Consider the following 14,842-nt stretch of genomic DNA (forward strand, 5'->3'; position numbering starts at 1 on the left):
TATTTCTGTTCCGGCCTGCGGGTTGTACCAGTCTAACGAAGCTCTTACAGGTTGAAATTGCATTCACTTCTTTTGTCTCTATAAGGGAAATCTTTACTGCACTCAAGCCCAAACAACTGGTTGTTCAAACAGCTTTGATGATGGGAGATTCTAGCTTTAGGTTTGGTTAATATGTTGAAAACGTTCTTGGGTTTTTTTCTTTGTTCACCTCTTCCATTTACTCTTTCTCCCCTTTCCTACCCACTATTCTTCTTTTTTTCCTTTTCCTATCTTAGGATTTTCACTCTAATCCCAGGCCATGCAAGGTCCATGTAGTTGGGAATTTCGTTCATCTTTACTAATTCCTGTTGTTGCTATATTCCACTTCATCCAGACTTAATCACATACTTATGATATAGTCAGGATTTAGGATAAGAACCAGTATTGAAAACAGCATAACTTTACATGTAATAAGATTTTAGTGTGTTAGCCTTGAACTGTAGCCCTCAAAAGTTGAACCTTGTTTTGTTGTGGCCCATTTTCTCCACACTGGTCAGGTGGCATGAAGTGTTGGACCTGGATGTTCTTCGGAATTACATATAGAGATGGACAGAACATACTACTTTTAAGTGGACAGTGCATAGCAATACAATGTAATGTTTTATCGTTGGTATTGATGTTTACTCCAAACATGTACAGAGGCTTCAGATTTCAAAATAAGTTGTGCAGTACATACAAGGAGATGGACACATGCTACTAATGAATGGCACTGAGAAACAAGTCTCAAATATAGTTCTACCTGGAGAAAAGAAACTTGAAATAATATTAAGGCTATGACTAGTGGACAAAAAACACAGATGCAAAACTAAGGCCAGCATTTTTTTCTTAACCTGGAACTTGGTGAAAAATAATTCTTCCTCCTTTTTTTAAAACATAGTTTAGAAATTTAAAAAACATGTTTAAGTCAGATTTAAATATAAAATATTTCATCTCAAATATCTTGACTGTGTATATTACAAAATAAACACACTTCCTAAAATTTGTTTCTTACTCTATCATATTTAAATTATCAACTATGCCCACTAGTTTTCCATACTCATGCTTTTTTTTAGTTCAGCCACTTTTCTTATTTGATAATAGCAGAAAACCACATCTTAGGCTAACATTTTGTGCTACAATGTGTAGCACAGACATTTGTTAATAACTGAAAAAATGTAACTTCTAGAGTCAGTAAATTAAACGGTGAACTTTAAATACAGTGAATGATCATATGTGGACTTTTATTGACTCTTTCAATACAACTAAGATGATGACTGACAAAGAAGGCAGTGACAGATACTGCTACTCAAGCCACGCTCACATATGTGAGCAAGAGAAAAATTAATTTAAAAAAAATCCTACTACACGATGACCTTATCTGAAAACCTAATTTCTTTGGCAGTGATTCAACCACCTAATGAATGTTGTCAGACATAATTAGAAAAAATACCGATAAATTTTACTTTATGTTTTATATCAAATTTATTCTTTGAAACTTGAAACTGCAGATAGTTCATCAGCTGACACAAGTTGTCTTAGGTCCACTGAAAGCAATGCCATTTTCTGTCATGAAAGGGTATGCCCCTTTTGTCTGCTAATTTTATAGATGTATTTATATTTAATTTTTAATGCCAACATTTTAAAGAGACCCCATAGCCTTTTGCAGAGCAGTAAGACTGGTGAGGAACTCTTTACTGTAATCCAGAACAGTCCACAGCATATGGCTTGGAAGGAATATATTTACTACCATTTACTCTCCATCCTTGCACTTGGTCTAATAGAGACATTACCACTCCTTGCAGCTTAGCCATGGCTTCTTTCTTAATGGCCTTTCAGAGAGACGTTTGAAAGTGTTAAATGGTGAGATATCTCTAGAACTATTAAAAATTTGCTGAGAAATTGGTTATATAAAGAAGTTTTTGTAAACTGTGAAAATAATGAAGGTGGTTTTTATTATTGCTTTGCTTTGTTTTGATATTATTAAAAAGAATCTTTAAGATATTTTAATTACATAATACCGTATATTGAAGTTATGACCTGACTAAATTTACTAGGTGGCATTCTACAGCCACATATTTTTATAACCATTCTGTGACAAGAAAAAATGTGTTAGAAATGTAAATACCAAACAAACTTTTCTGAAAGCATCTTACTTTTTATATGGTACACTGTCCTGATTCTTCCTTTATTCATTACAACATTACAACTTCCTTTATTATTACAACAACATAAATATTTGCATTGATTCACACCTGGATCAAGACATATCCACTGTTTTAAAATGGCAAAAATACTCCAGATGCCACAAGTGAGAAGAAAACAAAATTTTACTGGAGGATCAGCAGCAAAGAGTGAAAGTGCTTATTTTTTTATTCTCTTTGCTGCTCACTTAGATGGGCTTTTCATTTCCCTGCAGCACCTGTTGCCTTCTCCTCAGAAAATATAGGTGTAGTTATCCCCATTTTAGATTGAATCTACCTAAAAAAGTTTCCCAAGGAAGAGGCATTGCCACAAGTTTTTACCATCTAAGCACAGCCGCAGAAAGTCAGTATTCTCAGTACTGAAGTGGTCTGTAGATTTTCCCCAATTAATACTCCTTGTATTGATACATGTAATGTCAACATTCTCTGTAATTGACTTGCATGTCTGTGCTGTTACAAAGGCTCACAACGCCATAGCCAAATTTAGCATGTATTATTAAATAATATGATTGCTTGCATTTTAAGTATCGAATTATCAGTATGGTTTTTACCTTCCTGGACATGTCACTGAAAGTTTTAAGAGGTAGCTTTGCAGTTTGAAGTTAAGTGGTTTTGAATAGCAATGTATGCAAGCAAATAAAAGCGAAATTTAAAATTTTCATACAGAGTTTTCTAAACCTCTGCCACTTCAAAACATTTTTTGGGTTTGGTTTCTGACATCTGAGTACTGTACTAAGCATTGAGAATCTGAAGCCTTTGTACCATCAGTCAGGAGAGTTGACATTTGTACGAAGAAGGAAATAAATAGTAAATGGCTTTTTCCAGTTACATCAACACCTGGGTTCTTGTGTCGGGAAGCCGAAGTCCTACCAGACCTCCACAAACCAGAACAGTAGAAGCAAGGAGAATAGGGATTGCTTTGGTGATACCAACAAGGGAACCGAATATTAAGTTTCCAAGTACAGCTGCAGCTTTGCACAGTGCATTCAAAAAGCCAAAGCCTGTTGCCCTAGAAGAGAAAACAGAAGAAAGTTAAAAAATGGGTGAAAGAGTAAAGCCTTTGAGACAAACTCTCAGTGGGAATAAATCAGTATAGGCCCTATATTTTAAACAGAATTATGGCAACAAGGATTCTCTGCTTGTCTTTATAATAGGAAATCAAAGCTCAGCTGCTACAGCATTTTATTGAGGCAAATTCATTCTGCTGCCTCAGGGACCAAAATGTGAAATGAACGACTGAACAGGTAACTTTACACCTGTGCAGTAGAACAAAGGACTTGTAAATGGAAATTCAGTAACACTTACAATGCTGGATTGGGAGACAGAAGGTGGGAAATCTTTTGAGAGCTACTTGGTGATTTGGGAAATAAGTCACCCAGATAAAAGAATGATCATCTTGGGGTACTAAAGAGAAATAGATTTCTTACAGGTTCAAGCAGTGCTTTTTCAAAAGGATAATGAGACCTCCAAAAATAACAAATGTTTGTCACTTAGAGCAAAAGACAATAGGGCACAAAACAACCCTGGTTGGTGCAGAAGAGATATCTGAGAAACTTTGGAAAAAAGGGAAAGGAAATAGATTGCCAACTATTGTGGCATCTGGAAAGTACAGCCCGGGCAACTCTGAGTGGCTTTTGCATTGCAGTGCTGTGATTTTAGTAGTCTGGGTTAAGTATTTTAGATGTTTGGTAATCCCTGCATAGATGTATTATGCAAACTGCCATCATTTTAATAAATCGTGTTTTGACATGACTCCATGATTCACAGTTGCAGGAATAACCTTGTCCTACCAAAAGTGTCCTAACAATCTGTACAAATAGCAGAATCTCTGACATTTCTCAAATCTCTTAGAAGCAAAAGAGAGAAGGACTATGCAGATCTCACACTGTGCTGACTGGTATAAAATAATAAGAATCAGGAGGATAGAAACCTCTTTTCAGAGCAAAATGTTTCTTTTTTATTAATATGAAATACTGTCATTAGAAGGAAAACCGTCCCAGTCTAAACAGCACAGATTAACAGAAAAGCTAACGGGCTGAGTGACTAAAAAAGAGCCCTAGTTACTGTACTGAAGAGCAAGGAAAGGAAGAAGTCCTGTGCTCAGATGTAGCCTGAATCCCTAGGAAGTAAGTTTGAGAAACTTTTACTGGAGCTCCTACAGAGTAGCCCAGAGAATCAACCTGAAGTACGCAGACTTGATCCCAGCTGAGAGCAAGGACATAAACTCTCAGTGTTATTCATAGAACTATTTTTTTTATTTTCATAGCAGCAAACCATGGTATCAAGGGAGTAGAGATCCTCTCTCTCAACCAACAGCCCAGAGTGTCAGTAGTTCACCTCTTCTGCTCTTCTGCAAATTCGGCCACTGGATATCAGCACTATTGCTGATCAGTCAGGCCCATCGGCATCCTTATACTGGGAGCGAAGCAAAAGCTTCTGTCTAGTATAGTTGACCAGGACATAGGGGGTTTCAGGACTGTCCTATGTGTCATGCTGTGCTTCAGTATTATACCAGTCCTGGTATATTTGAGGACATGCACCAAAAGAATGATGGCGGTAGGTCTAGATCCTTCTGGTATGCTTCTAAATTGCTCTAGTTTGCTCTAAGAAGCAGAACTCTAGTTAACCCACAGAGCCAACTCCAGAATCTGAGCAAGTTTCAGAAATGTGCTAATTTGAAGTAATGGTACTTTAACTGTCAAATTCTTAAATCAGTTAAAAGGATGTTTGCAGAACAGAATTAAGACATGAAACAGACTAGGGTTTTTTCCATTAATGTTAAATATTCATTTGTCCATACTTGCAGATCAAAGTCAAACCTCTTTGCCTAAAACATTGTGGAAGTAAAATCAGAGCAGTTGGTACTTACTGTTCCAGTGTCAGCTCCATGTATTATATGGCTTTTCTGACCCCAGGACAAGACACAAGTTAGTTTGTTTTGCTGGGTGATTATAGTAATAATAAATTTATTATTAGTTTGACTATATGTCTCTTGCAATTGACAGTAGTGTTTCGGTCTCTTTAAAATACCTCAGATTTAGCAAAGTAATTATTATTTTGCCTGAAGTAATCATAATTCCTCTTTGTGCAAAACGTGGCACCAATCCAGATACTGCAAGACAATAAGTATCAGCGATATCTAAGGGAGGAGAGACAGGTCATTATGATGGCAGATCAGAAACTACCCAGAAACACTGTAGAGAGACTCAGATACGCCTCCTGAATGTTCAAAGCCCTTGCTTTTTTTTTTTTTTTTTTTCCCTAAATTTGATTAAGCCCGCAGTACTTTTACATACTGCTTATTGCCAAGAAAAGCTGAACATGAACGTCCTGGAGATAACCATCTCCAAAATTGCATGCTCTGCTGTCTTACAGCGCAGACCAGTTAGGGCTGCCTGAGAGCACAATGCTGAGAGCAGATAAGGAAACTTTGGAAGTGTTGCTTGTGGAGCTTTGACAGAGAAAGATTTGCAGCAGCTCCTTGAAAATGCCTTACTCAGAGGAGAAATGAGAAGGTTAAAACTTGTCTTTTCTAAGGCAGACTTTTGGAGGAATCAGTCCAAAGGAGGACCAGGAGATGCACTGAAGGAAGCAGCAAAGAGCCACCCTACTGGAGTAATTTTTCAAAGCCTGTAAGAAGATCATATCTCTACCACAGAAATGTCTGTACTGCAGGGGCAGATGAAACAGAGCATCAGAAGAGTATCTGGGGGAAGATGACCAGAACAGGGAGAACCTCTTGAGAGGGAAGGAGGTCCAGACTGGCGCATCTTCTAGGGTGAAGGAGAGTGCCCATAGGAAGGAGGAGTGTGAAGAGAAAAGACTGTGGTAAAACAAACTTTGTCACAAACAGGTAGGAAGAGGTTAAAGACAGCACAGCCAGCTCGGAAAACAGAGATTTTGTGATAGGATCCTAACAGGCTGCAGCTATTTTGAACAAGTCAGGGGAAGAAGGAGAGGAAAAAAGTCAGAACTGTTCTAACTTCGGCCTCGTTTACGCGCAGAAAGTATTTCTGAAGTTATGGTAGTGACTGGTTGTGATCAGTGTCTGCACATGTCAATACGATTTCTTTGGCTGCCAGTACTGACGTAAAACCAAACTTGCCCCCAAATAACAGTAACAAGAAAAAACAAGTGTTCACATAGAGAAAACAGACACTTAGTCATCAACAGCCTCAGCATATTCACAGAGATACCAGAACTCCCCAAAGAATACGTAGGTCTAGCTAAAGCAAATTTGGATAGATACAGGCAGGAAATCTTGGAAAGGCAATAGTGCAAAACATATGGGGATGCTTTACTTCTATTCAGTGCTGTTTTACACTGCCTTATAAAGGTAAGTTGTTTCACAGATGGTATTTGCTTATATTAACCAGTTATAACAAGAGTCTGAACTAATTTTCTGAGCAATTTTGACCATTTCTTTTCATGTGCTGAGCTCTACAGATAGCACCTTCAGGGCTGCCACTGTGATCTAGATCTATTATAAATTATATACCCAAGATTGCCGTATTAAGATTATAATGGTTTAGCCCCAGCCAGCAATTACTCACTCTCCCCCTTTCCCAGTGGGGGAATTTTATAATTTTATAGTAATTCATATTACTAAAGTAATTTCATAATACAATATCTCTCATATCTGAGCAAAATTAAGGTAATTTGTTGGCACTGAAAAACGAGTTCTGCTTTGTAAAATTGACTTACTAAATTTTTCCAATTGTAAGAAGTCGTTATTAGACTAGTCCCATTAATGTTATCAAACTATAAACAAAGAAGAGTAAAACAAAGTAAGCCCATTTTTACAGCTTTTGGCTGTCCTGATGATACAAAGTGAAAACTCAGCAGAAGTGCAATCTTTTGATCTTTAAGCAGTTTTCAGGCATGTCCTTTTGCCTAAAATATGCACATCATTGGCAGGAACAGTAAGATTTTCACAGGCTTAAGTAAAATATTGTTGCGACCTGTACCTGAAAAGCATTGTCACTGTTCAACCTTCTGCCTCCCTATCCTTCAATTTTAATACTGTGTTTGAATGTGAATTTGTTGTGTACTAGTAGTCAGAATGAAGTCATTGAGCAAATGGTTGAGCTCTAGTGATACCAAATTCAGACTTGTTGGGTTTTAAACACCTTTCTTAGAACAGTGTTTGTGATTCAAATAGGCTAAAAACTGTATTAATTCATGCCTTAATTCATAATTAATTCTACTGAATGAAGGGGAGTAAAAATAGCAGGCAATAAATATGCTGCAATTCACGTACATATACAAGCATAGTCTCTTGCAGTACTAATACAGTCTTTGCTACAGTGTTTCAGGAAAGTGCTAGAGCATACAGAAAGTCTGCAAATGATCAAAGATATGTGATGTGTCATCTCAGCATCATGAATGAATTAAGTGAAAAATTCCAAAGGCATAAGGCCATTACTATATACACCAATTTCCGTTATGTTGATTAGTTACTGGGCAAAGCACTGGCACAAAAATGTCTTTTTGACACCATGAACAATCCTTATTATTGGTCAAGAGAGTTAGGCAGTAATAATCCCTTGTCCAGCTAGAGAATGTCAATAAAACCCTCAGACACATCAGTAAGATAATGCTGGTGAATCAACTTGGGATTGCCTTAAAAAAACAAAAATTACAGATTTTGGTATTGATAGGAGAAAAAATGTGAAAGTCCTAAAAAGTGTCAGGTCTGAGAGAAAGCTGGATGTTAGAGAAAAGGAATTTTCCCCAATGTATTTTACTTCTGCTGCTGGGAAAGCTGTGACAAAACCCCCACTCAGCTTCCTTTCACCCAAGCCCCAAAGAAAAATGGCAAGAGTCCAAACAGTTAAAAATAGAGGAATTATCCAAGCCTTTAGATTAAAAGAGCTTGTTTCCTGGTTGCCACATATGCTCCTTCTTAGACCAGGTGCTTATATTCCTACATAAAATACTTCAGACCCATTTTTGCGTTGCTGATAGTCAGAGCACCTAAAAAGTTCATTGTCCTGCAATGGAGTGCTACTAAATCTGTAGCACAGATATTTGATAACCTTCTTGCCAGAGCTAGTGCTGAACCCGTCCAGCATTTCACAAAAAACTCTGAATACCACTTTTGTGGGTGTTGATAATATGGAAAGGCTATGAAAACAGGCATTCTGAATGTATTATGGACAATTTTCCAGACCTTTAAAAATCTTTCAAAAAATGAGTACCAAGATGCGTATCAGAGCCTGGCCTATTACAGCACGTGGTGTGAAAGCAAAACTGTGGAACTTGCCTTCCTGTCTTGGCCTACTGCCTGAGGCATCGCATTGGTCCAGCATGTCATTCCTTAAAAACATTAACATGAAATTTCAACAAAATGCTGTTGAACCACATCCACAGGATGGCAGTAGAAAATAGCTGTCAGGAAGTCTACTGTAAGTTGATGACTGCTGTTATGACTTAAAAGAACAGAAAACTTCTCTTCTGACAGCCACAACAATAAAAAGTTGGACATAAGATACCCTGTGAATAATGTTTATTACCCTGGGGATAGATTCTCAGGGCTCAAGAAAATGAGAAAAAGATAAATATAATGAACTGAAGATAGGTGACTTGCTTCTTAATTATGACCAAACTCTTATGAACTTATTTCTCAGGTATTAAAAAAAGGCAAAACAGGATGACTTCATTTTATAGCACACCTTGAATTCTAAATATTCTTGGCCAAGATTCAAACCCAGATGTCTGGCAGCTGTAGTAAAACTGATGAATTGTTGGTTATCTGATGCAATCTGACCTTGATTTACTCTGCAGGAGATGATCTATTTCTATTCCACTTTCTGTTTAGGTTTGGCTTATTTGCTGTGTGCACTCCGTAACAAAAGTCCTGGCTTATAAAGTTGGTGCTTCCCAAGTTAGTTCACAAGAAGATATTTATAATTTATGTGAAAGTAACAATTGCATTTTAAAGTCATAAAGATCTCCTAAATGTTACTTCTTCAGAGAATTTTAACTCTCTTCCATTCATTTTATATTACAAGTAGAGCTAGGAAACTGTGCAATGTTACTGCAAACCTCTTGGGCACATGCACTACAACACAAGCCATAATTACCTCATCACACAATATTTTGTTTCCACATGACTCTGCCAATGCACAGAACAAAGAGAGCTTGAGGGGTAAAACATAAATGTAGTAAAGAAAACTTGAGTTTCCCTCATCTGCTGCAGCAGCTGTAAGGTGTGCTGTGAATAAGGCTGGGACTGCAAGATGAGAAAGCAATCTTGTGGTTAAGGTAGTTGAGTGCTGTCAGGAGAACGGATACAGTGCATGCCCCTGCCACAGAATGCATGTGTGATGCAAGCAAGTCACTTAAAGCTAAGTGGTCATTAAGTACGCATGTCACATCTTCTGGGTGCTTGGCTTGGCACCTCCAGGTTTGTGTGGCAGAAGTGCTGAGCACCTACAGCTGCAGGGGAAGTTACACTTTCAGCCCATTCCCTCTCCTAAAATGCTCAGTGACTGGGGTTGTTGGTACCACACATGTCAAACTGGGCATGTAAAGTTAGTTTTAACAATATCTTTTCCCTCTGTGCCTCAATTTCTACATCACCTCCTTTCAAAGCAGTGTTTGGAAAATATGGAAAGTTTATGAAAGAGTAAGAAAGCGCTCTAGGAGCACCCAACAACGTTCACAAGATGTTTAATATCTCTCCTTCAAAGCAGAGCTTCCATGGTTATGGAATAGTTTGGTTTGGCCCTTAAGAGGGTCACAACCAACCCGAGACTTTCCTGAACCTGCTGACTGCTGAGCAGTCCAGAGTAGCAGAAGCCATTAAGAAGATAAGGCAAAAGACAAGAGAAAAGAGAAATGAGACAGAAGGTGAGTTAATACAAGTTCTTTACATTGTGGAGCTGGATTAATGAACCTGCTTGTTGGAAATAGGCTAGTTTATAGCTAGTCATCATGAGTGTCCTTTAAAAGTTCTGTATTGAAAAGTAAAAAACCATAAATAATATTATCAAATGAATATTTGTTAACACCATGTGTGTCACCTGGAAGACACAAACCTACCTATGACTAGCAGTAGTAATATATCTTCACCTTTTAACACAACTTCATCACCTACTCGAGAACCATTTGAAATCTATACAGTCTCTAACACCTCTTATTTCAGCAGTTGTGCAAAATCAACCGAGATTTTATAAAGAATACGCAGGCAAAACCTATGCTAATATGGCATAAAATTTGAAAGTAGTAATCTCAAATTTAGGACAAACTACTTAATTACCTTAAATCCAGGCATTAGTAAATTAAAAAGTAAATAGGTAGATGAGTGTGAATGCATACAGAACCCAAATCTGCTCAGATTTTGAAGAAACCTTAACTTTGCCCTGCGGGCAGCTGATGAAGAGGAAACTGAAATGTGTGCCATGTGTCATATACACTGCATACCTCCCAATTGTTCACCACACCCCTACCTGGCAAAAAGCCAGTATGATCCCTAAATAACCTGGAGTACAATTTATGAAACACCTTTTGTACTACCCTGCATGACACTGGGCAAAGCCCCAGTGGTTTGGCAACTGGCTGGTCTCCAAGAGGAGTTGCGAAGGAGGAAAAGGAGGGGCTGCCCAGCTGGTCTCCTGTGCATGGTAGCATGAAGTGGCCTCTTTCCACACACTTTTCTTCCAGCCCAACGTCCAGCTGCGCTTTGCTACTGGTTTGTGGTCATTTCACTGGTTGGGAGTAGGGAAAAAGTACTTATTGGAATAGTAAAACAGAGACAGTGAGCAAAGTTGTTGTGCCTAGATTGCCTTTTGAGGGGAAACTGGAAGCCAGTTTTAGGACCAGATTCACTCTGGATGCAGTGTTAACGTGAAAGGGGACATCATCTTATGCATGAAGGACCTTGTATGCTAAAACGGATCGGGCAGCTTCATCTATCATATGTGCCTGGAAAGGCTCTTCAGCCCTACAGCTTCTTGCAGAACCTGGGTATTCCCAGCAAACTGTGGCAAGTTGTACCAGGCTATGGAGATCAGAGGAGTCTTAGAAGGAAAGACAGGACCATCAGAGGTGGGCAATGGTGGCTGTTAAACTGTAGCTGGTCTGGATAAAAGAATGCCAGGGAAAAAAGCATGGAAAACAAGTTATTTGAGTTCCTGCACATAGAATTTTCAAATAGTTCTATGAAACATGAAGAAGATTTTCCCCAGTCTAAAAAAAACATGTCTAGGAAGTAACTTCTAGAATTGCTTGTTTCCTTATAATCCAGCTGGCAATAACTGGCAGTGATGGTTCCATTGCTTTTGGAACTTTAGGGAAAAAATCTCACCTACATTATATACCAGCAATGTCTTTCTTGGCACAGGTAGATACGGCCTATATGCCTTTTTATAATGGCAATATAAAGTGATAAGTTTTCTACCTGAGTAGTTGCAAAAATTCCAGCAACCCAGTTGCAAGTAAATTTCTGAGGTGGAATTCCAGATAGCTATTATTGCACACATAAACTTTTTAAAAAAGAACAATGGGGAAGAACTTGCTACAATCCCAAAGCTAGCAGAAGCTATTAAAAACAAGTATTAGCTACAAATACAGAAGCTCTAAAATAGGTATCAGTTACATTCCTTTTACCATTCCTAGTAATGATGATTATTTTTGCTTCCATTAACATCAATGGCTTTTCCAATTATTTTTCTTTACTTCATTTTAAGAAGATATTTCTGGTTGTTACATTCAGGAACACCAAAAAGATGGCTATTTCTAAAGGATATTTATTAGAATTACAACATAGAGTTTGGATGACGGAATAATTCTTGCCAGATGAGCAATTTCCTGAAGTATAATAAAAACAGTAGTGCTTAATATTAAAGGTTAGTGCTTTGGATCCGTAAGTAGCCGAGTATGGTTATTTGATACAACCACAACAATGGACATCAACTTCTTGTGTGAAGAGGCTTTTATTTTTAAAATGCCAACGAAAAATAAACAGAGAAGCCAGTCTACAGTCTTCCTCTCTTGATGGACAATACTAAAGCCAGATGCACCTCTGTCCAAAAACTTAAGACTTGCCAGCAAGTCATCACATGTTTATAAACTGGAAATATTTTTCATTATATTTGAAACTTCTAGTGGATGACATAATGAATAGTACTGTGACAGGAGAAAGGACACACTGTCCATTGGCAGGCATCTGGGCTATTTTACATAAAAAAGGAGGGGAGGGGGGAGAAATATCCCAGTATATTAAAGAAAATGCAGATTTCAAATTTTTACCCTCAGCATACAACAGCATATGACTTGGCTGTTGTTCCTTCAGCACATTCAGTGACATAACATCAGTACTAAAAAGTACGCTGTATACGAAAAAACCCTCCTGTGCTTGCAGGACACGAAAGTTGTCCTGAGCTTTCCTGCAGGAGCCATGAGGAATCAGGAGCAGTGCCTGAGACATTTTTGTATCGGCGGAGATATGTACACTCCTAGTGACCCTGCATACCAAGGCACAGCAGCCTGATTAGCAGCTCAGCATGGTTCAAGCCCACAATCTCTTCCAGAAGATGCTGTTCAGCTCCAGACAGTGATTTTTATTATCATCCGCGCCATTTCACAGCCAACAGACAAATGCAGCTATATGGCTGTTTTGGACCAACTACTGCCTTCATAGCCAGGGGCACTCGGGGAAACCCAGAAATACTCCGTTACTGTTTTCAGAAATACTACTCATTAGCTGTGTTTTAAATGAGAGTAGCAGTTAGGCCTTCATTTTTCATATGAAACGACATTTGTGGTTTTTTCCTGATTATGTAGTATTTGATGAAAAATACATACCAAAGAGCTCAAAAAAATCTCAATTTGCCCCTTGCTGTTCATAAGACAAACTATTTGTTCAGTCCACAAAACATGACTACTGCTGTAAAGCTTGTATGTAACCATTTCTATCTACCATTTCTGCTGGTACATAAAGACAGTGTCAGTGAGGTTAGGGTAGGTGTATCTGCACATACCTTCTGTCTGTAGGATACAACTCCACAGTAATGACATCTAGCGAGTTCCAGGCTGAAATGGTGAGGCCGTTGTAGAGGCAGAGCATACCTATCATCATGGATTCACTGGTCCCAAACCACAGGAAAAAACAGCTGATGCCAGAGAGAACCATGGAACCACCTGGGTGCGAGACAGGTGAAATGGACGTGAAGTGGAGCTGTATTAAAAAACGGTCTTTGTTTTGTCTAACGTTTCTATTCACACAGTGTAGCTAAATAACTGACCCATGTATTTGAATTAAAAATTAAAGACACCTCTTCTGCTGGTAAGACCACTCAGGCAGACAAATATTGTAAGGGGCTCATAGAAAACAAACATAACTCCTCAAATATTAAGATATATCATAAACTGTTAAGCTGGAACTGTCTCTGAACTCCCAAAGCAAGCTGCCCGGGGAAAATTACCTTTATTCTTCCTTATTAATCATCTTCTGCAATTACATGAAACTTGTTCATATATCATAACAATAAAAACACTTACTGGAAATTGCATTTATGTAGAGAAAAATTAACACAATGAACTACCACATAGTTATATAAGTAAATTGAAAACAGCTTTGATGTTGCAGATAATCCACAGGAGATATCTTTCAACTGTGTCACTTTGCAAAATGGAAAACAGACAAAGGACTGTTGACTCTTCTGAGGAGCTGCTCCACAGGCTGAGGGTCACCTGTGCACACCTCGCTTTCCTTTCAGCTGGAGCAAAGCCAAACCAAGCCAATGGTCAGCACTCTCCAAAATCTCATCCCAAATGCCTAAATAACCAATTTGTAATATCAGTGTTGGAAGAGCAATGACTGATAATCTGGCCTAGCAGAACTGGTTATAAAACCCTTTGTCCCCAGAGTTTCTGAATTGGGGTTTTTTTTAAAACAGCACTTCTGATGCTGCGTAAATGAATTACCTGCAGAAAGAATGTTTTGCGGCTCTCTGAACCAAGTCCTTTAAGAAAAGAACATGCTACTTTATCAGGAGAGCTTTAGGTTTTGGTGTTGTTCCTCATTTTAACGTGAAGACCCTACCTAGCATCGTTAACCGTCCAATTCTATCCATCAGGAGAGCGGACACAATATTCCCCGGTAACACTGCCAAAGTTCCGAGGAAATTAACAAAGTAAATCCAGTAGGCACTGTAGTCGTCATCGAAAGAAATCTGGCAGCCTGTCCTGATGTGGAAAAATGTGCAATTTATCAATTCACTGTCAACAAATTTATATTTCTCGAGATCTGTGGAAAGAAGAAAAAGAAACATTTCAGCTAACAGCTGACTCCATGTGCAGCTTTTGATTAAAAACATTTCAAGTTTAGGCAACTTTAATGACAACTCAGAGCTCTCACTCCTTCATATAATGGCACTAGTTATTGCTGTTAATTTTGATACTTTTTTATCTTAATAGAAAAATATGCAAAGCTCATGAAAAAGAGCAACTAAGGCCTGGAATTAAGCAAGTTATATTAATGTATTTCAGCTCTGATTGGACTGTATTTGGTTAAGGCCTTTCAGCACCAGCTCGTCTTGCATAAAAAGCACATAAAAACTTCTATCACTTGGTCTTGCTCGGTATCAGACCTTCTGCTTCCACACCAGACACTCTTT

General features: G+C 38.2%; 1 protein-coding gene across 1 annotated transcript in view; it reads right to left on the reverse strand.

Moving 5' to 3' along the window:
- Positions 1-3,044: 3,044 nt before the first annotated feature.
- The window catches only part of SV2C (synaptic vesicle glycoprotein 2C), a 77,554-nt gene continuing 65,756 nt past the window's right edge, over positions 3,045-14,842 (reverse strand). Inside the window, exons 10-12 of the mRNA XM_010296740.1 lie at positions 14,269-14,472; positions 13,205-13,364; positions 3,045-3,228 (exon numbers count right to left, since the gene is read on the reverse strand). Of these exons, the coding sequence (XP_010295042.1) occupies positions 3,045-3,228; positions 13,205-13,364; positions 14,269-14,472 (548 nt within the window). The remainder of the gene's footprint in view (positions 3,229-13,204; positions 13,365-14,268; positions 14,473-14,842) is intronic.

Source organism: Phaethon lepturus, unplaced genomic scaffold, assembly GCF_000687285.1.
Source record: "Phaethon lepturus isolate BGI_N335 unplaced genomic scaffold, ASM68728v1 scaffold10151, whole genome shotgun sequence".
Taxonomy (NCBI): Eukaryota; Metazoa; Chordata; class Aves; order Phaethontiformes; family Phaethontidae; genus Phaethon; species Phaethon lepturus.